General features: G+C 36.4%; 1 protein-coding gene across 43 annotated transcripts in view; it reads right to left on the bottom strand.

Moving 5' to 3' along the window:
• The window catches only part of ABI2 (abl interactor 2), a gene marked incomplete at its 5' end in the record, with an annotated part of 67,261 nt that overhangs the window by 20,526 nt on the left and 21,521 nt on the right, over positions 1-25,214 (bottom strand). For 20 of the 43 annotated variants that reach the window (XM_082484563.1, XM_082484601.1, XM_082484564.1 and 17 more), the window contains 2 exons: positions 7,464-7,640; positions 16,392-16,559. In XM_082484563.1, the coding sequence (XP_082340689.1) occupies positions 7,464-7,640; positions 16,392-16,559 (345 nt within the window). Of the gene's footprint in view, positions 1-3,656; positions 3,675-7,463; positions 7,641-16,391; positions 16,560-25,214 lie in introns of all 43 variants that reach the window. The other 23 variants (XM_082484574.1, XM_082484596.1, XM_082484602.1 and 20 more) reach the window with 4 other exon arrangements.

Here is a 25,214-nt window from a genome sequence, read left to right as displayed (position 1 = left end):
GGATAAGCTTTTTTTTTTTTTTTTCACTGGATACCTTGCAGAATCTTTTTATATGTGAATTAGCAAGCAACCAGACTCGAGAAGAAAATGTCTTCTACCAAAGCTGTAACTTTGTTGGCACTGGAGCTAGAATTTGACGTTTTGCTGAGAAAGAAACTGCATAAACAACTTAAAATACGCAGATCCTTGGTAAGTAACACATCCTGGAAGATGTTCTGAGATCCAGCTCCACAGTGACAGCCATAAAATGAACCGTAAAGAAATGGACCACTATGGACGATTCTTTTTAAAAGGGGTAAAATAGTATTTCATCCAGTATTTTCTATATTGAGCTACAGTATCAGTTTTAGAAAGGTAACATCTGAAGACTTCAGGACACGATATAGGACTGACTAGAGCCCTTAGAAAATGATCATTTTAATTTTTTTGAAACTTAAGACTTATTCATGCAATTTCTGGTTTTGGCAAATAGTTTTTCATAGATCCCAGTGATTAAATCACCTTTTTATGGTCCTACATATGACTGTTTCCTTCACAGTTACATTTTTAGAAACATTTAACAGACTGAACTTCTTTAGGACTCCACCGTATAAGAAATTTGTAGTGAAATAAACTGGTTAAAAATCCTGCAGTTTATTCAATTCTTGGGAACGTTTTCATGAGGAAAAAAAAAAAAATCACTGAACAACAAGTGCAGAAATACATAGTTGGTCAAATATAAAAACTGGTTATCAGACGTGCAAAAACTATTTGCACCAATGCTCTGTGTATCCAGGCGGCTGTAAGGCACTTACCTGTAAAAAAGATTTAAATCCACATTTTTACTCTTATGATGAACACCTCATTGTCAGTTCAATTACCAAAACCAAAAAATGTGGGGTTTTTTCCTCAAAAATCCTGAATACCAGATATTCCACACAGTCAAACGTCAGGAGTAGCTACTTTCTAAAGCCAAAGTTGGACTCAGCCCAGAAACTTTTAGATGGTGCTTTATGGTCACATCGGATTTTCTAGAACTTTCAGAATGACAAAAGAATCAACTTTTACCTAAAATCTACTAAGAAAAAGTGTCCTATCAGTGTGTTCCATGGATTATATTCAGAAACTTCAAGCAGCTACCCAATCTTCTTTAGCAATTTTACACCTGACTCCAGAAAAAACAACCTAAGCTGAATGAAAACTACCTTCCCATGCTTTGTTTCATCTTGTTAATGCTACAGAGAGGATGAACAGATTTTTGGCCTATCGTCTGCTACCTAAAAGTAAATTGCTTTTCAGGCTGTGCTCAGCCACTCAAATCTTACTCTGCATGTCTAATTAAACCATATGTTTGTCAGTTGATTAACCAGTTGATATGGAAGTGAAATATCTAAATTTCAATGCTGTCTTGGCAAATGACCACCAGTAGAAGCTTCAGCAAGCAAGTTTACTTGTTTTTACCATATCAACCTACATAAAGTAACTGAAGAACGAAGTCTGGTAAATACAAAAAGCTTAAACAATGTAATTTTCAATTGATGATAGGAGATGCCACAGATACGCCTCTAACTTGTAATTGGAATTTTCTTCAAAATCTGTCTAAAATTTAAATTTAAGCTACCCAGACACAAGCACAGTTAGCCCTGCTACAGTCAGTCAGTTTAATATTGTAACTGTTAGCTAAGACTAAGGTTTATTTGTAGCCACGAAAAACAAATGCAGGCTAAACCCTTCATATTCAATCTGTCATAAGTGAAGTAAAATTATTATTCACATGCAACCAGGGTTAGTAGCCACGTTTTAGTTTTTGTCTTTCAGGCTGATGCACAGTGACTATAGCGAGACTTAAAGAATAAGTTGTGTCCACTGAGAGGTGCCATGCTGCTTTTTGCCTTTTTTCTTTTTTTTTTTTTTTAAACCCTTGTGTTTTGACAATGAGAAGCTGATTGACATATTGTGATTTTCCAAATCAAATTTCTGATCAGGTAAAAATAAAGTAAAAATAAAGAAACATTTTAACTGGCATGATAACAAAAAATATTATTTTCATTCCAAGCCTATAAATACAAAAAATAATTTTCTCTGAAAAGCTGAAAAGACTCTTATCACCAATGCAGATGATGCACAGATATGGCAGTTCACACATAATCTAAAATTATACAATTGTTTTGTTTGTTTTTTTTTTTTTTTAGGATAGTCATTACTAGTTTATAACTGCAACTGGACAGCAACAAAGAAAACAGTTTGCAAACTGTTTTTTTTTTTTTTAAGATCAGTGAGAAAACCATCATCCAATATGTATTGTTTCCAGAATAAGGCATATTCAGCATTAGAAGTATCCATTTTGTGTGGATAGATACAAAAAAACAGGGAGGAGATGTATTTTATATATTCTCAAATAAAAGCATTTAAACACTAAGTGACTCGAAATACTGTATCTCACACACTTCTGTAAAAATAAATTTCAAATTACATGCGAGAAATCTCTCATTTATTAAACATTTTCCATTGTGATCAGATGTGCTACATGCACTTAAATACCTTACTAAAAATACCATCTGGCCAATTCCATAGGGACATCACTGAGATCTACAGTAATACCTGTTTTTTCAGGCAATCTTTTCAGGAATGTGCGGGATTTTCTTTTAGCTTTTCCAGTCACGGAAAATACTTAGTCATGAAAAATCTTTCACATTAACTTGGAACTTCATTTAAGTAATATATTCATACTACATGTTAGCATTCTATATTCTAAAATACAGTTCCCTCCTTAAAACTGTGGCAGCTGCTACTAAAAAACTTTCATTCCATCTTTCCCCAAACTAGTAGCACTTCAGGTGCATGATGATATCACAATACTCAATAAAGCCTATAACTTGTCTATTAATTAATGTGCTATGAACTCCAACCTAGTATCACATAACTTCATTTAACTGCCTGTCTAATCGATTTGATGCTTTTTATTGGTACTTCTGTAGCCACTAAGGCTACTAACATTTAAACCTCTTTAACATCCTTGAGAATTTGATATACTTCAGTCTGAGTTCTTTGATGCACTATTCATTTAATATTTAACTAAATAAACCACTTATCTTGTTAAGTTATTAAATATTTTACAAAACTATCAAATTTGTGAAAATTTTCATATGAGTGCCTCTCAGTATTTAAATAGTGCAAGCAGTTTCTGAAAAAACTAAGGATACTGCAACTTTAAAAAATAATATACAAATTTGAATTTGTTACACACCTTTAGAGCTCATTATCTGAGCCAACTCACACTGAAACATTAATCCAAATCAAATCATAACATATACCGCATATAGGATAAAAAGAATATTACACAGGTGGAGGCTCATGTTCAGCTGGTATCTATTCCTGGTATCTTTTTGTCTCCAGAAGGTTAGCACAACATTCCTCCCTTGTAAATGATATGCTGAACACAGTCAATATTTTGCCACAAAGCTTTTAAAATGAACTGTGTTAGCTTCCCTACAGAAATACATCAATTTATATCACAAAATGTTTATCTGCAATGAAATCTTTCAACAGAAGGCTGGATACACAGCAGGAAGAGCTGGTGTTGTTTTAAACAATCAGTAACTTTCATGTCAATCACCTCCCCACGTGTAATAGTCTCAGAAGATTAAGAATGGATATCCAGCCCTGGGGGTTCTTACCTTAAATCTAAGCAACCACTTAATGCATAAATGGAGCAAATAAAAGAGGTAAGGAAAAAAAGCATTGAAAGGTTAGTTGGAACTTCAGGATATGAAGAGAAAGGAAAAAGAAAGAAAAGAGTTAAGCATTCAGCATTAACAAAATAATGTACCAGTAGATCATAGAAAGAGTGGTTAAAGCAGAATGTGTCATGAACAAAAGATTTTCAAGCTGAAAATTTTAATATATGTTGACCACAAAGCCTTTATATTAACACCTTAAAATTAATGCTCAAATGCTTGCATACTGTTTACTCAAGTTCTTCCAGTGCTAACAAAAAGTGAGCTTCTTTCAGAATGGATCATGAGATCTACATGGATCAACTTCAGAGATTAATTTATTTGAGCTGTCAAAGAATAACCTTATCAATAAACTGAGCTCATTTAAATTGTTACATGCATTAGCATATTTACAACTAGCTGAAACAGAAGCCTCTAGAATATATATAGCCAATATACATTCTTTCCTAGACAATGCTGTTAGTTAACTCTTAACCTGATGCCATGAGATACCTCTTGAATAAATATCAAGAGCAAACCGTTACATCTTGTAAGAAGTACAGCACTCTATATGGATACTGCACCACATATCAGTGTTTTCTAAACTACATAAGACATTAACCAACAGCAAAATTTTATTTTAAAGCCTAAGAGCTAGCTTTTTGACATTAAGTCCTACATCTTACTGGCACAATACCATGTATCTTCTTTCCCCATTTTTTATTTTTTAAAAATACTAGTCCTTCCATTTCAATATAATTTGGTCTGTTTTCAGTTCAGCTAATCTAAATTTATCATTACATTTCTTACACATTTTGTAAGACTGAACATGAAATATGCAGAACTCAACTGTGAAGCAACTACTTCATTTCATCCATTTAGATCATAAATAGACCCTAAATATATTAAAAGAGAAACATAATCTGATTTACTAGCAAATCTCCTGTCTTTGAGTTTAAAGTTCCACAGATATATTAACCAAAACAGTCTCTGCTTCACACAGCTACACTGGAAGACCAGGTCCCCCTATACTGCCCAGACAGAGCAGACAGTTACATTAGAGGGTCCATGACCCAAGATCTTTTCCCCAGCAGCACTGCCTGATAATGCCAGTGCCTTAATACACACCACTTTGAAGGGATCCAACTTTTTTTTTTTTTCCATCTTCTTGTCTAAAGAACTCTTCGGAGGGAAGAACAGATTGGAAGATTTTGTAACTCAGGAAACATTTGAAAACACTGAAAGCAAGTCTCTTCCAGACAAAAGGTTCTTTAGATTTTTGCAGCATTGTAGCTTCAGGGAGGGAAGATGAGTAGAGACTGCTGGAATGATATAGTAGCACTTAAATTCTCTCTCACCTATTAAGAACCCCTGTTTTAGAGCACCTTTTCCTGAAGATGGTATCCACTTTGAATTTCTGAATGAAAGAAATAGGTCCTCATGTGTCTATACTACTTCTCTCAACGTGGCATACTATATTTCTTGGCCAAGGGTGTTGCTGTTTTCTCCTATATTATTCTCTGCCCAGTCTGTCATCTTTCTCAGGGGTTGCAATGAATGCTTGCTACATTAGCTCTTCGATTGCCCTGACAATGCATAATTCTGGTCCAAGTACTAGAGGGGAAGCCCTATAGTAGAAAAAGCAGAAAGTGGACAAAGAATGCAGACTGAGGCACCCTGATGCTAACTGGAACGTTAATGCTATTTATCCACTAACTCCTGAATTCTCATTGGAAGGGAAAAATGCCACAGCTCAAGCAATAAAGAGCTATAAACAGGCAAATTTAAAGCTCCTACCCTTTTTATTTTTATCTCTTTGTTCTCCAGCCAGAGATCTAGTAAACTAATCTGTAGTTACTCAAGCAGAACAAAACCAACAGGTTCATAAGACCAATTGGCCACTTTCTCCCCATCATCAAGAGGGTGGTTCTTTCTTCTGTGCTGAACACAGCATTAACCTGATTGGAACAGACCTATGGTTCTTAATGTTAAGGATAGCATGATGTCAAGTTCTCTGTTTATTGTTTCACAAGTACGCAATACTTTTTAGTTTTCTAGATAAATATAGTACATTGTAAATACAATTTGTAAGATGTTTCAAGCACATCACAAGCATAACAAATGGATGCAAATAAACATTTGAGTCATCATCCATTTGATGAACTATGTTCTTTCAGAAGAACGTAATTCATTCCATCAGAGTATGATTTTGCAACATTGAGGTAAGTGGGTCACCAATTATAACGGTTTAGAGCCAGTGCTAAATAAGATTGTGCTGCAGAGCAATTTAAAAACTATTCTTTAATGAGTTCTAAAATAATCTCATTAAAACAAAAGTGATCATTAAAATATTAGCAACAGTAATCCTACAGGTTAATATGCTCCATCCATATCCAGAAGGAGTTCTGCTGACCTGCATAAATTCAAAGTTTGTAAGAACTGGCAGTAGATTTTAACACAGGACTGATAATAATTTCTTGGTCAAAACTGTAGCTGTTAATGCTGGGGATTTTTTTGGTTGTTTTTTCCCAATCAAGCTTAAAGAGTCACTTGTCTTTTTAAAATCTGTTTAGGGTTACAAACTGAAGTTGACCCTTTTGGTAAGAAATGGGGAAAAAGACTTTCTTTTAACGAACAGGATGTTGAGAAGACTTTGAGTAAAATTTCTTGGGAAAGATATTTAAATAGCACTGTTCAGATTTTGAATTTTAAGAGTTTGGTTAAACAACCTATTGCCATTTTAATGACTGTCCAAACAGACAGTTCAAACTGAACAACATAGATAATCTAATGCAGTTAGGTGTCAAGCAAAAGAAATTCTGGTGTACTTTGACTGGAAGAAGCATCTTACCTTACTGGTACTTAGCAGGTTTACAGATTTGTTAGTTTGTCATATAAAACACTGCTTTGTGTTATTTACCTTTCTTCTCCTGGAACTTTAACACTGTCAGTGTTCTCATTTCCGTATTTGTTTTCCTGGCAGCACAAGTTTACAATGAGCTCACACCTGCTGAGACTGTGTTCACATTTAGGTTGTGCTTTTAAAAAACACATATCTAATCTCACACATGGTATTACTGCTGTTGTGTACACTGATCTAACACTTGCATACAACAGCCACCAGTTGTGTCTCAGTCTGATCTTTGCCCTGAAATTCCTCCTTTTTTCCTAGTCTTAAAAGGAAAAACCAGCTGGCTTCAAACTTGGCAGCAATATTCCCATTCTGAAACCCCATATGGCACAAACGTTGTAGAGAGCTCACTTTAACAAAGCACATCACAGGATATGGGTATAACCGACTCTGACAGAAAGAAGAAAAGGAAGCACATAATACTTCTTATGCAAACCCTTTCTTCGGGTGAGCTTCAAAGTAAACCAGTGGCAATTACAGCTGGATCGTACTTTGTGGTGTTAATTCAGGCAGAAACGTGGCAGTCATTAGCTTTTCAGTACCCAGGTATATCTCTGGCAACTGGTTCAAACAATAATAGCAGCATCACACAAGTAGGTATTCAGAAGCATTTTAAAAGGTGAGACCCATAGTCCTGAATATGCTCAGAAGATTCAGTGCGTTTGCAAGGTTTAGAAACACTGGGGCAAGGGAACAGGAAGGGGCAACTGCAAATCAGACAGGACTCCTCTTACGTTTATAGACACACTGGCTAGGCAAGGAGAAACTGGTATAGTACCATGAAAAGCATGAGGTTATTTTGAAAATATACAAAGACAACGTATTTGCAGTTTGTGTGTTTTAACAATATCACCTACCTTCACTCCATGTCCAATATCATCTAGTATTGTATAATCAATAGGTTTCCTGATGTAGCGAACTGGTCGCTCCAAGTTAGCTGGTGCAATGATTTTGTGAGTTCTTGAGGTGTTTTTGTTTGTAGTCAAGATACCAATTTCTCTTCTAGCAACTTTTTCTTTGTGAATGTCCACCGTCTACAAAAGACGCAGTGTATTTACTAACAGTGGTATGCATATGAATACAGAGTCAGTATATAAAAAAAAGGAATCAGTTCCAACGTTCCAGATTTCTCTATGCTGTGCTAAACATATCACTACATATACCTGATTACATCATCTCTGTTCAATTTACTGTTGAACTTGCCATGTCTAAAGCCACACTAATAGCCATGGGTTCTTTGGGTTTTCTTTTACTGTCACTCTTTACAGTTCAGCAAAGTTCCTTCTCCTTTCCATTTGTAGTAGTTCCCATTAATTTACTGACACTGGTTTATACGATTCTTTCAATGATCCTTTTTAATTTTACAATTGCTCTCTAAGATTGTCTTTGAAATAGTCTCCAACTAGATGAAGTGTGAGGATACCGTCCTAAAACTTAACTTTTATCAACTCAAAAACAAACCATACACAGGTTTTCTTACACTGTAAAACAGTTTGCTAAACTAGGACTAGTCATATGATAGAATAAAATTTCACTCAGACAAATCAACAAGGTATTTCAGTCATTACAAATCACTCATCACAAAGTAATGATTGGATTTTAGAAGGTGCTTAGTACTAATTTATCCACAATGAAGCCAGTGGTTACGTGCATTCACTTGGGATGCCTAGGTCCAACACTGAAAATCCTCCACATATTACAATGAGTACCACAGGAGACTCTCCAGTGTAAGACAAAGCCCTGCTGAAAATTTATTGCCTACAAACAATGTACTTGGATCTTGTTTGGTAACAAGACTAGGAAAAAGTTACCACAAAGTCTATCAGTCCCTTCCAGGAAATTAAAATCTCTTAAATCGTGGTGCACAGAGTTGCTCGCATCATTTAAAAATAATTCCTTGTTCACAAAACAGCTTTCCTTATAGGAAAATTGCCAGAGCAGTGAACAAACTTTTTAGCTACAGGGTAAAAAAAAAGGAAGAAAACAGAATTACCACCATTAGGATTTCTAAACGTTCATAGGATTTCTTGTTACTGTTTTAGTGAATGGTACCAGAAAGACTTTGCACAGTTAGGAGACAGGCTCTGCAGTAACTAAGGAACAGGTACAAATGAAAACTCATTTTTATAACATGCATTTTTTAACTTTAGTTTTCTGTAGGCAGGGATAGGGGCAGGGGGGTTGGCGACACTGTTTTACCCTTTTGTTTGTGCTACTGATAGTAGAACAAGCAAAATGGACCCTGTATTACCTTGTGCAATCATCACAACCTTTAAAACTACAAAAATTCTGAAAAAAAACAGCACTTCCAAGAGGTTGTTTCATCACATTCTTTCCAGAGAATAATTTCCACAAATACCAGGGGCATTATATGGAAGCTTAAATCACTATCTGTCAAGTTTACCTAGTATTTCCCAGCAACATATTTTCAAGATCTTGCAACTTTGCTAAATTTAAGCACTGAACACAGCTTTTTCATGTACATTTCTGCCACCTCTAGTACCACCTGTCTAGAACTGTAAGGTTTCTACTAAAGCTGCACAGCTGTTTCTTAGAATCATAGAATCATCTAGGTTGGAAGGAACCTTTAAGATTATCGAGTCCAACCATTAACCTAACACTGCCAAAACCACCACTAAACCATGTCCCTAAGCACCCCGTCTAAATACCTCCAGGGATGGTGATTCAACCACTTCCCCAGGCATCCTGTTCCAATGCTTGATGACCCTTTCAGTGAAGAAATTTTTCCTAATATCCACCCTAAACATTCCCTGTCCCAACTTGAAGCCATTTCCTCTTGTCCCATCACTTGTTACTAGCAAGAAGAGGTCAACACCCACCTCGCTACAACCTCCTTTCGGGTAGTTGTAGAGAGTGATAAGGTCTCTCCTGCGCCTCCTTTTCTCCAGACGAAACACCCCCAGTTCCCTTAGCCGCTCCTCATAAGACTTGTGCTCTAGATGCCTCACCAGCTTAGTTGCCCTTCTCTGGACGCGCTCCAGAATCTCAGTATCTTTCTTGTAGTGTGGGGCCCAAAACTGAATGCAGTACTCTTAAAACAATGCTACAGAAAAATAGATTATTCAAGGCCAAAATATGTTGGCAACCCTCTCTTTGGAAAGCTTGAGTTTGTTGAGCAATGATTTGAAATTTAATAGGGGTAGTTAAACTATCCAGGATGCATCCTCCATCACTCTCACACAAACCCACCCAGATTTGTCCAATATATAAACTCTGTAGAAATCGACAGTTCGTACAAGCTCCTAACAGAAACACATATATTTCTACAACTACTTAACAACTAAACCACTCTCCAAACAATTTTGCCAAAGTCCTTCCTGAAGCTCTCTGTGATGACCAGGCCTATATATCGTCCCCAGTAGAACAGTGAAGATCAGATATTCACAGCTCTCATGGTATTATTGACTGTACAGGCACCAGTGCAAACAGAGCACATAAACATGTTCCAGGCCAGAATAACAAAAATGTACCATTCTGCATCAGGGTAAGAGTCAATATTTTATCTTCCATCATAGCTTTTTATCCCTTCTCTGTGCCAGACCCTGGCTTTTGCAGCCTAGTGAAAGGAGAAGTTCTGGAACAAGTAGCAGTCATACTAGACACATCATCTACAGAATCCTCACCTCATCTGTTGAGGATTTAGAAAGCACATACTTTCTTGATAAGCTAACAGTATGTGATTGCAACAACTTGGAGGACAGTCTCATGTTTAATACCACTGAAGAATTCAATCCCTATGATTATCTCAGACTTCATCTGTGATCTGGACAAGTCACTAGAGAACTGCAGAAACATTACACTTATTCTTGAATGTTCTTTGTCTCACAGGCCTCTGATACCATTTGCTAGAATGTTAAACAACTTTAGCTGCAACAGCAGCTGCACCTCAAACACTATATGATGTTTCAAATGTACTGAAACATCAGCACTTTATGGGTTTGAATCTGGTCATTCAAAACTAGTTTATGCCTTGGACACTACACTCTCAGAGCCTTAATTTCAATCACAAATCGGAAAGAAAGTAATTAGCGCTGTTCTGGCAAGTGGATTTCTTCCTTTCTCTGAATTTCAAGTGCTTGACCTCTGCAACTTTAAAGATGTTCTTTTAGTATTTTCTTATGCATTTATCTATAAATACAATGTGAGTACAGATATTTAATGCACATGTTATTGGAGCAATGATACCTTGGCACAGTGAAACTTGTTTCCATGAATGAAAAGCATGGTTTTTTAATTATTCATAGGAATTGTGAGTACAACCAGTTTCCTTAAGGACTATGGTGATCAGTGAAGCATGACTACAGTAACAAACAATGAAATGCATAAAACCTAATTAAAACCTCTAGCTCGTCTAATAGGAATTCTCTTGCATGGTGATTCAGAACATCTCATTTACCTTGAATAGCTGTGGAATGACTAAGATTATAAAACCAGCACCTAATTCTGGTACATACTCCTAAATTTGTATTGAAAAGTATTTTGCTGGCAGGCAGGTTTTTCAAAAATTTGTCTTACTTAGTAGTCTACTGGAGTCCTAAGATCTTAAGACACCTATAAAAAAGCAGAAAGAAACATTGACGTGTTTGACTAGTAGAGAAAAGAACAAAGATTAACCTGCTACTAAATAAAATTAAAACATTTATCCTCAACACACAGGTAATTATTGCTTCCAGTACTAGCATAAATCCCCTAAGTGAGACAAGAGAATGCTAGCAGAATGTTTATTCAGCAGTTTAGAAACTTCTCAGTAGAAGTTTTGGGGGCTAGAGCTGGACTAACAAAACACCTGGCTTGGAAACTCTGTCAAAAAAAAGCAGATGGGATAGACTGTGCCCTTCTATAACTTAAAACACTGTTTTCTAACAAGAAATTTCAGACTCCTGGCAGCATTATTACACATTGCTTTTCCCCCATAGCTCCATTATCTTTGGCAAAAGCTTTTAAATGACAGTTTGTTAGAGGTTAGGCTCATTACTATCACCTTTTCATATGCTTTCCAAGATGTCTGCGATAAGGCAAGGTATAGCTTAAGGGAAAAAAAAAAAATAAACCACTATTTTTTTCTATTAGGATTTTTTTTGTCATTTTGAAACATCAAGTTTCCATACTGAATACTATAAAAACAGCCTCAAGACCTGTGAAGATTAAAATAGAAAAAATAAATCACTTCTTGGATTCCAAAGTTTACACTATTTATCACTTCACTTAAAAGTCACTGAACTCAAGAGTTTTGAGAAATATTCTCTTCTACCTTTAAGTGAAATTTCTCAAAGTATTGTTAGCACTTGTGCTGGCTTTGGCTGGGATAGAGCCACTTTTTTTCCACAGTAGCTAGCATGAGGCTATGTTTTGGATTTGTGCTGAAAACAGCCTTGATAATACAGGGATGTTTTCGTTATTGCTAGGCAGTGCTTACGCAGAGTTGAGGCCTCTTCTGCTTCTCACAGTGCCCCACCAGGGAGTAGGCTGGGGGTACCCAAGAACTTGGGAGGGGACACAGTCGGGACAGCTGATGCCAACTGACCAAAGGGCTATTCCATAGCATGTGACATCATGGTCAGCAATATAAAGCTGGGGACAGGCTAGCGGGCGGGGCTGCCTGGGGACTGGATGGGCATCGGTCAGTTGGTCGTAATTGTTTACATTTGCATCACTTCTCTTTCTTGGGTTTTAATTCTTTCTTTGTTATTTTCCTTTTTGTTACAATTTATTATCTTTATAATCATTATTATTATTAAATTCCTTAACTGGTTTTACCTCAACCACAAGTTTTCTCACTTTTACCCTTCTAATACTCTCCCCACAACCTGCTGGGGGGGAGCGAGCAGGAGGCTGTGTGGTGCTTCGTTGCCAGCTGGGGTTAAACCATGACAGCATTTTGAAAATCTAAACTGTATTGAAACTTTACAAGTAAAAGTTTCCAGAAGCCTTGATTTCTTCCTCTTCTCAAAAGATTCTCATTTAAATTTATAAATTTATTGTCAGTCTGTTGGTCTGGGCTTTTAAAAATTCATTAAAAAAATTCGTAGAAGAAAACGCTTAAATATAGTGTTGTTGGGCTTTTATTTTTTTTAAATCTAATTCAATAGAATTTAAAGAAACTAATTGCAAATTACCTTGAAAACTGGCTTATTACTTTAAAATAAGTAACTGTCTAATTTTGACATGTTATAAATGTGACGTTAATTGCCTCAACTCAAGTTGAATGTAATTTACACACAAAGAAAGAGGCCATAATGATACAACAATGCTGAAAAGCTACTTGCTCCATAAACAGGTAATATATACTGTGGCAAATTAGACTTGCATTACCATTTTTGAAAAAGTTTGGCTATTCTTGTAACTTGCAAGAATAAGACAACTAAAAATGGTTATACGTCTTTACAGACTCATCAATGGAAGGTCTAAGCAAACTTCCCTGCAGAGACCAACCAGCTCACACATGTTGCTACAGTTCAGCTAAGCAACACATGCCGACTACAGAGAAGTTCAAGTCTGTGGTCTATTCAATACCTATTCTCACAGCCAATATCATGGGAATCAGATTCTGTAAGAAGAGGATGAAGCAGATTTCTTCATCATGCAATGCCATTGGAGGTTACTCATCACTATAACTATCTTTGCGATAACATGCTTGTTTATATAATTAGCAACAGTGAAGAGTTTTAAAGATGACCTTGCTAACTAAGGGCATTTTATAACTAAAACTGAAAAAAATATTTCTCATCATACAAATATTAAAACTTGAAAATCTGCCAGATTAATTTAAAAAATTTGGGCGTTAGCAACATTCCACAGTTTCTGCTAACTTGAAAACTTTAGCAAACTTTTTTAACAAGTATAAATATTTATACAGATGTTCTGTATTTAGGATTTAAGTTTTCAGTCAAATATGAAACACTGCATATCATCTAGTTCTGGACAAGGCTCAAGAAGGCAAATAAGAATAGATTCATCAGCTTTCAGACCAAATCAAAGTAATCCTAAATTTTAAACCAATAGGATTTAATCACTTGCATAAAAATAGTTTCAATAGTAGCTATTTCCTTATTCAGGACCTATATATAATCTGAAAAACCACAAATGATTATCAGCTTCCTCTTCAGCTCTTTGATTAAGTTGGCATACAGAAGGAAACATAGAAAGTGATACAAATTGTCATTCTATCAAAGGACAGAGAACTAGAATATTTTATCTTCTAAAGTTAATCACATCTCTTCCAGTTTGAGCTACACTCGAACAAAACAAGTACTTTTGAAAAAGTTTTCTTACTAAGAGCCAAATTATTTTGCTCTCTTTGAAGAATATATGGAATTCCAATCAGAATTAAAAGCAGGATTACACATCCAGATATCCTAATTTGCACTAGTGTTTTCTAAATTTAAATATCAATACCTACTGACCTAAGCATTAATACAATAATGCACTAGAAGCAGATGGAAATTACCAGCCTGTTTTCTGTTCTATGTTACTGACATCATTTCAAGTCAGACTGACGGAAATCATAATTTGGCAATGAGATATTATACTATGAGGTATTTTAAGTGGTACTAGAAACAGTCCAGTAAACTTTACACCCAACATAAAAAAGGCAGAGGAAGTCTTCTGCAGGTTAGGCTTGTTCCAGAAGAAGTATAATCAAATTTCCTGAAAATAAGTTATTTATTACACAGAAACTGGGACCAAATAAATTTATTTTTTAAAGAAAAACAACCACTGAAATTAAGACAGATAATATAACTACCTACAACATTGGTATCATGGGATGAAGCCATTTCTGAACATAGTGAATTCAACTTAATATTAAGTTCCTTGGATCAACACACTTCATGTATGTAATATTCAAATACTGTCTGCTCCTCTGATATTATTTCTTCCATGAAGATTTGTGGAGCATCCTACATATGTATGATGCAGGCTCAAAAAAAAAAAAAACAACACAAAACAAAACTGAATTTTCAATTTTACAGCTATATTCAAAAAAAAACCCCACTTTTTTTTGGTTTTTCAAGTGCAGCCTATGAATTCTGGTAGATACATCTTCATTAGGTGTTGGGTGCTGGTAATTTAGTGCTCCATTTTAAATAACTAGCCATTAAGTATAAATACCAAAGACAATTTAACCTAGCATCTCAATCTGTATAAATCTCAGCTTCTCAGAAAGAAAACATTTAAAATGCTATGGCCCTTTCCCCAAAAGCTACTTTATAGAAACTGTGTGATAAAATGAACTTTCCACACGTATAAAATGCAAAATCCAGTGAACTCTGAATATTTTTGTTCATATACTGTCGTTTGCATCAGGCTCTCAAATAGTTGAGTAGCTGGCACTAGCCTGTCAAGAAGCACATACACATACACGCAAGCACACACACATATATATACACACACAGAGGCATAGACACACAAACAGAGCATATATATCGTACATACACATGCACACACACAAAGAGTAATTTGTGGCATTTTCTGGGGGAAAAAAAACAAATTGACTTCTCCATGGACTAACAAGAAGCATGCAGCAGAAAAAATCAAAATTCTCAGCTTATTTTTGAGGATGCAGTTGCATGAGATACCTGAGGCAATCTAATAGTGTACTACCACCAGAAGAGAAAAATCCTCCCCACCCATGCATTTGCACCTGCTCTTGAATTCATCTGACTTCTCGGTGAGCCAATTCAGCCCATTAAGCTAGCATAAAATTATTCACTACTTTTGCTGGTTCAAACCTCTACTAGCTTAGCAACACTTTCTGCACCAGCAAGTTACCAGATCAGCTCAATCTGCTTATTTCCTACCTTACACAGTTCCTACTTTCAAATGTCTTTCTAAATACCACCATATTCTTTATTTTAATTTATGACATTATCACATAGAGATCAAGAAACCCTAGCAGCCAAAATGTATTGGTCAAATAACACACAAAATATTCAGTAAGGATGCCAACCAACTCTCCAGTAACAGAAAACAGAAAGTGCTGTACCATTACTCATAATTTCTCTTTTAATCCATCATTGGCATATAAAACTCCAATAAAGCTACGATCCACCCCCAGCCCGTTCTGGCAGTGAAAATTCTCTCATCAATGTGGCGATGGGACATGGGCTCCTGATAATAGTAGCTTAGTTTATTGATGCTCAGGAAAACTGCAAACAATGGCAGGAGTTCTGCAGCCATACACAAACTTGAAACATTAATTCTGCCTTCTGTACATGTCAGTGCAAAGTACATTTTATTAAGAAAAGCCAGGAGCAAACTACTTTTGTCATCTATGCTTCTGTCACTAGATGCCAGTATTACAGCAACAGGAAAAGTAAAAAGATGACATTTCTTTCAAAAGTATTGTTTTCCACTATCCATTTCATATTTCTTTCTTTTAATTTTAAATGCCTATAGCCAATAAACACCAAGTACAGTAAGTCACCAAACAGGAGCTGGAAAGCTTAATCTGTCCTTTAACATAATGGTCTGATTTTTCCATTAGCGATTTTTCTGTGCTTTTTCACTTGTGCACAATGGACCCGTTGCCAACCAATAAACTGGCCAAGAATACATTTAATCTCTTATCCTATGTTAAATGCTCACACTAACACAGATAGACAATCACATAATAAGACCCATTTCCAGAATTAATATTAGAAGAAATGCATCCCTCTGTTTTAAATGTGACTATTTTTCTGATGCACAAAACGTCAGGTGAGAGTTTTACTTGCTGTGTAATTTCAAGAACAAAGAGAACAAAAAAATCAGGAAAAAAGTCTCACTTGTGAAATATGGTTGATTGAAGATTCCATGCGCCGAAGTTGGGATGCTTGGATATCCAGCATTTGGAGAACATTGTTGGCCAAAGTGTTGATCAGATAGGCTACACTTGCTAATGACTGGGTTGTGTAGGCTTTGGTTTCTTCCAGGGCTCGCTGTTTATCTGCTGACTAAAAGGAGAAATAAAAGGTTTATTTAGTAGTCTCTCACACAGAGATTGGAATTAACCCCTTTTTTGCCTGTCTTTAAAGGACAAAAAGTTATACAAGTCAAACTAATTCTTCATCAAAATTGCTGTTTCCTCTTTTCCATTCATTCCACAAAAAATACTTTGTATTCTAAGAGTTTCTGTTCTTTATAAAAGGAATTAAGATAGCATACAACATGCTCATCTTTTCTTTAAATACTTATAATGCAACTTTTTATACTGTATTTTAGCAATAAACTTTAAAAGCACTCGGAGATACTTATTCTTTAGTTCTTCAAAAGTTTGTATTATTTAGAACTATTTAATTCTTCTAAACTTTGTACTTCAATTAGATCTCATAACAGCCTGCAAGGATCTGCCAAATACCATATTCCTCATCTCTCCCAATTATTTAACCTCATTAATGCCACAAATGGTTGTTCACAGAGAATGAACTGTAATTACTCCTTAAAACAGTAGCTGAATAAAATGCAAGAGGAATCATTTGTAAAAAGAACAAGTCCACATTTTCTTTATAAACATGTTTTCTGCTTTTCACATAGTCAGTATGTTCTTCTATGAAGAATTAGTATGATCCATTTTTCTAGTAGTAGAACACCTAAAAATATTTAGGCTATCAAGTCAGAAGACATCCATTAGATGTCTAAAAACATATATACATTTTAAACAACATTAACAATAATAAGTGAAGAGTCTAGTTGTCAGGGTTCTGTGTTTCTCTTGAATAATAGTTAACATCACTAAGATCTACTTCAGTACAAAAAAATACAGATTACAGCACTGGTAAAATATACAACTAAGAAAATTTCCAGTTTCCAAGGCTTTGGAATACACTGAATTTCACTTTTAGGTGATCTTTAGCCACCTCACAGGCCGATGGCGCTGTTTCTAAAGCAACAGTTGACAAATGTTCTTTGCTCCCACCTGCCATTATAATACGGTATTTCATAATTTCCTTTCCTTTATATTTTATTCACAGAGGTTGGGTATAAAGATTCAAGAAATGTGCTTTTATTAGGGGGCAATATAAAGTCATTCCATAACTTTCAGGGCAAGCTGAATCTACCATCCATTTTATTATAAGTACTTTGGGCAACACTGAAAGTAAGCATATCTCTATTTCAGGAAAATAAGTCTTACAGCCCAAGATCTTTCCTGAGACCTTGTAGTAAGAGTCTTAAAGGAAGATTGCTAGCTACCAAATGTACATGTAAAACACAGACATAGGACTCCAAGGCTCACATGAAAGATACTCAACACTTTTATTTTCCTGGCAACCTCTCCAGTGTCCACAAACAACAATGGTAACTTGACTGGCCTGTTAGCATTCCTTCTTCTTGCGGGCCACACTAGTACCACTTCCTAGTCTGCTTCTAGAAAGGAGGATAGCAGCAGCTGCTGTTCAGCCATACAAGAGCTCCCACAAAGGTGCAGGAGAGGAGGCAAGCATTTTTGCCTGGCTGTTTCTTTCTAACGCAGCAGACAAAACCAGACCAGCAGCAGAAGGAACTGAAAATTTTAGGAGACAGCTTCTCAGGGCACTGTATGATGTTCCCCAACAGAGCACGCTTGTAAAGGCTGCCTTATATCCAGCTACCAAGGTAGATAAATGCTCTCCCCAGACCCCATTTAAGAAGTCATGACTTTTAGCCAGCTGGATAGCATGCCTTTTATAGAACAGAGCTCCAAACTCCGCTTAAGAACTCCCAAATGAAAGAATACAGAGCTCTTTGCCTCCACTCTCATGCATTTGGCTTATAAATGTGCTCGCTCTTTTCCTCTTCCTACCCATAGCCTCAGCTCAGTCTGCAAATATCACTACAGCAGGCATACATACCACTGGACACTTTCACAGCTATTCGAACAATTTCTGAATGGCAATAATAAAAATTACCAGAAGCTTGTCAGTTTTGCTCTGCGGCTGTTGACAAAGTCTATTTATAGAAGCAGAAACTGCTGATTTACATTAGCACACTGTACATCCAGAATAGCTGAGTAGAAGGCAGCAAACAGTATTTTTTCATTAATAGCCAAAGTATTTGAGCACAAAAGGAAAACAATCTATCATTTTAAAAATTATGAGCCTCTGCTATGGTTTTATTGCTTAAAGAAGCACAAATACAAATACATGTTCAGAGCTAGTCCTTCCACTGATGTAATGTAATAGCTAAATAAATTCAAGTCACCCCCATTCACACGAGTTCAAACCAACAAGGAACTGGCTTCTCAATGTTCAACCACATTAAAAATTCTATAAAACAACAATCCTATAAACACATTTGGAACTGTTATTAGCACAAAACCCCTTTTGACTGAAAAGTCTAGTTTTTGTATTTGGCTGATAACTTGAACAACTATGATTTGCTCTGCATGCCCTTATACAGAGCTCAAAATTCTCTGAAGAAAACTCCACTCGTGCTTGGCACAGCAAAACTAAAGTTTGAACTTTCTCCCTGGATACAGAAAGATGCAGAATGTGTTGAATTTTCAAATTAAAATGAGTATTTGAACCTGCCATTGTCAAGCCATTTCACAACAACAAGGAAAATTAATTAATGACAGCATTTTAAAACAATTAAGTTTACCCTAAAAACTTTCTCAAGAGATGAAAACTTGGGTCTCACACAATGACCAGGAAAAACAGGCTGGAATACTTACAGCAAATCTAAAGTTCCCGTGTGGAGATGTAATAATAAATGTCAGTTAAAATTTAAGTTGAAATGGTAAGTTGTGTTTAGCACAAAATCTAACTTTTAATTTGAAAAGTAGACTTCCAGAGATGGTATCTTACCATATGCTCCTATGTAACAAGCTCCCCATGGATACTCCCGATAGACATCAAATTATATTGTTTGCAACTGCTGCCATGCTCAAACATAGCAACTGATTTAGACAACTAAATGGTACATAGACAACTATCTGAGTATGTAACTAAAGGGATCTCTGTAAATGTCGCCAAAAAGGCCAATGGAATCCTGGGCTGCATAGGGAAGAGTGTGGCCAGTAGGTCGAGGGAGGTCATTCTCCCCCTCTACTCTGCACTGGTGAGGCCACAACTGGAATACTGTGTCCAGTTTTGGGCTCCCCAGTTCAAGAGGGACAGGGAACTGCTGGAGCGAGTCCAGCAAAGAGCAACTAAGATGATTAAGGGCTTGGAGCATCTGCCTTATGAGGAAAGGCTGAGAGAGCTGGGACTCTTTAGCCTGGAGAAGAGAAGGCTGAGGGGAGACCTTATTATGGCATACAAGTATCTAAAGGGTGGGTTGAAGGAGGATGGAGCCAGGCTCTTTTCAATGGTTCCAAGTGACAGGACGAGGGGCAATGGGCACAAGTTAGAACACAGGAAGTTCCGTTCAAATACACGGAAAAACTTCTTTACGGTGAGGGTGACAGAGCACTGGAACAGGCTGCCCAGGGAGGTTGTGGAGTCCCCTTCCCTGGAGATTTTCAAGACCCGCCTGGATGCAGTCCTGAGTAATGTGCTCTAGGCAATCCTGCTTTAGCAGGGGAGTTGGACTAGATGATCTCTAGAGGTCCCTTCCAACTCTGATGATTCTGTGATTCTGTGAAATAAGATAATGATTTCAAGTTATCAGTAAACCAAATTCAAACACAATCCCCATCAGACTAAGATCTGATACTCTGATCTTCAGAACAACAAAATATTAGACAATATGCTTCATACCTGCCTGTAAGGAAGGCAAAAAGTTATTTCAGTTATCCACACCTACCAAAATTCTCTAGTGAAAGCTAAAAATACTACTTTGGCCCTAATCAAACTGATAGCCTCTCTACAGCAGTTTTAGTAACCTATGGAATACTGTTGCTATGTAGACTATTGAAAACAAGAGAAACATTCTATGTTCATTATAACAAAACGAAGACTCATTACCGTGAATACTTAAGGATATTAACCAGAGTCCTTGAAGCCCTTCAGTTCTCAGAAACATCGCAGTCAGCATGGTTAAGAACTGGTAGCATATGTTTTCAGTGCTCTGACCTAAATTAAATGCCACGAAATAAACCATTAGAGTACCTCTCCATTTTAAAGTTTCTAGATATCTTTAATCTAGCACTCACGCACATAAAATTCTGCGTGCCTATGAAAAAAATGGACATCATAACATCTATACACACACCACTCTTAGGGAAGCAATGCTTCCAACTATTAGATCAGCTTGATCTGTACTTCTTTTTAATGGATATTAAATTTAAGAAATCAAAGCCATTGTTTGACAATGTCTTCTACAACACTGCCAACATAGGCAGCCTCTCATTCCTAGTCCTAACACATCCATTCAGTTGTGACAGTACTGTATTTGTAGGGCTGCACGGTGGATTGAGTACCTAATCTAGTTTACAAATAGCCTAAGAAACAATTGGCTATTTTAAACTCCAGTCAATTCTATTATCTTCCCTGCCATGCAAACTTGCAAACACTTGCCCTAGCAAAACTAAGTAGATGACACAAAGAAAGAGCAAATTATATTTGCTGAATTATGGTTTGAGCAACTAATTATGATATTACCGAGACTCAGGCTCTCGTTTCATCAGCAGTACCTGTGGAAGTAGAGTTCCCCAACACAAACTGCACACTTCCTTTGCTGTAGTGAAATAGACCAGGAGGGAAGTCACAAATGAAAATTATCTGATCCGTAAACCAAATTACGAGTTTTGCCTCATCCAAACCACTGCATAGCCAAAGAACACAAGAAAGCACATAATTAAGAATAAAGAGGGAAGAACTATCTAGAGTTGCTCTGCTGACTAGAGAAAAGGAACAAGTGCTGGAAAGCAGACTTCACTGCAATTTTGCAAGCCCTCCATTACCTATAATTTTTTTTCAGAAGGCCTGTGCACTGTGCCTCATTTGTTTCCTTTAATATTTTTCCATTAAGTGTGTTAAGAATGCTGCTGCTCCACCTCTTAAACTTCCAGGTTCAACTTTTCAAACATTAAGAAGCTACTTGAGCATAACAGCTGGATCATCTTTAAAGCCTTAAAAAGATAAAATGTTTGGATCATTGATGTCTTCTGTGCCCACATTATCCAATTTACATGCAGCTGCTTAGCATCTATTCTGTTTATAATTTTTCTCCACACAATGCACACAGGTGGTCCATGCTGAGTCACAAAGCATCATCCTTTTCTCCTGCTCTCAGCAGTAAGTGACAGCACCATTTTAACTCACCACAGAGAGCCCATCTGATGCTCCTGCCAGCCACATATGGGGTGAGGATGGTGCCAGCTACTACTGGGAGAGGCTACAGCAGGAAGTGGTACCCCATGCACCTAGACACAGCAGCAGACATTGCTCTGCCCAGCTCTCCCCTTGAGAATGTTTTCCATTTGTAGAAAGCATTCCCTTCTAAAACAGTTGTTTTGCCTCCTCCAGAAAACAAAACAAAACTATAAACTAGATGGAAATATTTCACAGAATGGATATAGTCTGAGACCTACAATATAGACTACAGCAACTACTCTATACAAAGCTGGGGCTTTTAGATAATAAGAGAAGATCAAAGTCATTCAAGTCAGCTGAATGCACAGACTTCAAATTCAGTCAGAAAAGGCATGTATTACATACACAGTGCAATAGTATGTACTTGCTTTCAGACACTGGAGAATTATTAACACTTTCTACCTCCACATGCCAGTCCAATCAAAGATGGACACTAAGTCTAACGCAGCTCAGGAATGATAATACAAATGTTCACCTGAAAATATTTTTCTTTTTTGTATTTAATTGTATAACCCAAATTGCTAACATTAGAAAGAACGTGGAATTCAACCTGCACTAAGTGCAAAGATGACTACTTTCCATGTCAGGATGCAGAGCCTAGGCATCACTTTTTCTAGCCACTCTGAAAAGTTGCATTTACATAGCACAATTACATTACCAGATTTGAATAGGAAATGGTCTGGACTGCTGGCTATACAAGATACCCTCTTATTTCAGGAAGTAAACCTCATGATGTTTTTTCTCCTGCCTTGGGAAATACAAACTTTTGTATTTATACAAGCAATATAAAAAAAAATTACAAAGAAGAAAAAATTGTTTTAATGGAGAGTGTGGGGCAGATGAGAGAATAAAACATGCAGTAAGGTATGCAAAATGGTGAAATAATTTGGCTATATGAACAGTAAAAGGGAATCTTACATGCACATGGAGCACAAAAAGCAGGGCTAGAAAGGATCCAATAATTTAATGCATTCTCCCACCCCAAAGTAAGATCAGCCAGAACATAGTGATAATGTCTGTTATGCCACTCTTAAGAACTTGACCAATTTTGTACAAAGACAACTATTAATGCAAAAAGAAATTCTACAAGGAAACAAATGATTTACAGAGTATCAACCCAACTAGATGAAAGAAGAAATGCTACCAAATGCTACAAGTGCTACCAATGCTACCAAATTAGAAGAAAAGGAAAGACTTCAAAGACAGCAACACATTAAAAAAGAAAAATACAGCTTTTATGAATTGGAAAGAGCTAATTAAGAGAGATCTGAAAGTGGTGCATGAGAGGAAGCGCTAAAAGCCGCTGGCAGTTTAGTTGGTTTTGTAGCTAGGTTTTTCCTGCCCTAGTTCTAAAAAAAAAAAAAAAAAAAAAAAAAAGTTATTTAACCACTAGTCATCATCAACTTGGAAGTTCAAAGTTTTCAGCTGGGCTAACAAAACTTATACAACAAATTCTAATACATGAGCCAAAAAGTCTGGACCTATGCGTTGATAAAGAAATTGCGTTTCTTATTGCAGAAGATTAACACAAGTTGTTGACTTTAGTATCAATGTGACAAAAAAAAAAAAAAATCTTCCAAGATTAATACTTAGTGTTGAATTGGGAGGGAGGCAGGGGGGAGGGAGAGCTTTTCAATCCTGAGCCTATCATCACTCACAACTAGCCTAAACCTAAATATCTCTTAGAAAAAATGTGTTCCGAATGGAAAAATCTCAATTCATACTCAAATACACAAATCAACTCTATAGCATGCAATACATTTATGCAGTAATATTTAGGTGTCAAAGTGGAAGCTGAGGTTAAACAGTTTGACATGGGACTAACTACACTGAAAGTTATGTCCAGAATCTAATAATCGCTTCCCCAACATATACAAATTCTCTTGCTACTGTTCAAAACAGTACTGTTTAGTGAAACAAAACTCATATTAAATATATGTGACAAAAAAGTAACAGTGACATTTTAAGAATGAGACAGAAGATTAGTTTCATTTAATCAATATAACAGTTGTTTCTTTTGACTAGTCTTAACACAAACCCAAACAGGCATTGTATTAAGACCAGCAAGCAAAACCCCTCAGGTTTCTGTTGAGGTTGCATCAGATTCAAGAAGCCTCAAGAACAAAAGCTGCATGCCACAGAGTTCAACAAGCTCACGTTATTCAGTACAAAATGTGCCCAACTGTGACACTGACAAAGCACACTTCAGTTCTCCTGTGAAAAATAGAAGATTGAGCTCTTATATCATCCTTTCCATTTTAATTGTTGCTGAATTCCTTGAAGTTACTGAAAGCCTCATACATAATTAAATATTTTACACACATTTATTCAACTGCACAGATGGTATTTGCTTAGCCCATCCAAGTGCTTTCTGACATCCTTTTGTAAACCAGAAAAAATGATTGAGAAGAAAACTGAGCATCATTAATCCAATAATTATGCCAAAATCATGCCAAAAAGTTACATAACTGCCACTGAAAAATACAATAGCTTTCTGTTTTAACAAACTACCTCATTAAATACTTACTTGCTAAGGAGTATCCCTTACTCCTTCTTCACTATCAGAACTGCTCATTCCCAGCACAAAAAACGCACCACACAATTCCTAAGTATGTGGTCTATAAAATGCAAGTGAAACAAGCATGAAAAAGCAGAAGCAATCACCGACATGTTAGAACAGAAGGAAATGGAACCTCCCAGAGCTCCTGAAGAAATAAATGGCATAGAACTACCAGAAAACCTCAAAAATTCCCTTTTGCATGTGCAGGAGGATCCACATATTCTACTAGTACATTGAACACAGAGGGGAAACCCAGTCTACCTGTTGCTTAGTATAACCAGAGCATCAAAGTACTTGGAGTTGGGGGTAGATTGTTTTTGTTCTCTGTCAATTGTAGGACTATTCACCTCTTAAATGTAAACATTTTTCTCTACATAATTGCTTATTTGTGTAATTATTGCTGTTACCATTATTTTAGGAAGAGGAAGGGCCAGCTTGATTGCCTTGTGACTCTACTCAAATGTATACATGTTTATTTTAAAATTAAGGGGAGTCATTAGACGTCTTGTGCATTTATATGTACCCTACACTTAAACATTATGAATTAACCAAATGTTAAGAAACATAAGCAAACAACATTTCAGATATGAATAGGAAACACTTCACACATACCCTTCCACAAACCCACTGCTAAGTTCTCTGACAACTTCGTGTTATTCTGTATTCAAAAGAATACACAAGCAGCAAGATACACTGAGACCAGGGGAAGCAACAAGATTAATGGGACTGGTAATTTGGCATACAACTTAGTAGAAATGGTAGCTTTAGACTTTGCAGACAGAATATTTTTACTTCACAGTAACTTTAACATGACC

Source organism: Vanellus vanellus (genome assembly GCF_965231255.1).
Source record: "Vanellus vanellus genome assembly, chromosome: 5".
NCBI classification, from domain to species: domain Eukaryota; kingdom Metazoa; phylum Chordata; class Aves; order Charadriiformes; family Charadriidae; genus Vanellus; species Vanellus vanellus.
Note: the sequence above shows the minus strand (reverse complement) of the source record. Positions and strands in the feature narration are given on the sequence as shown.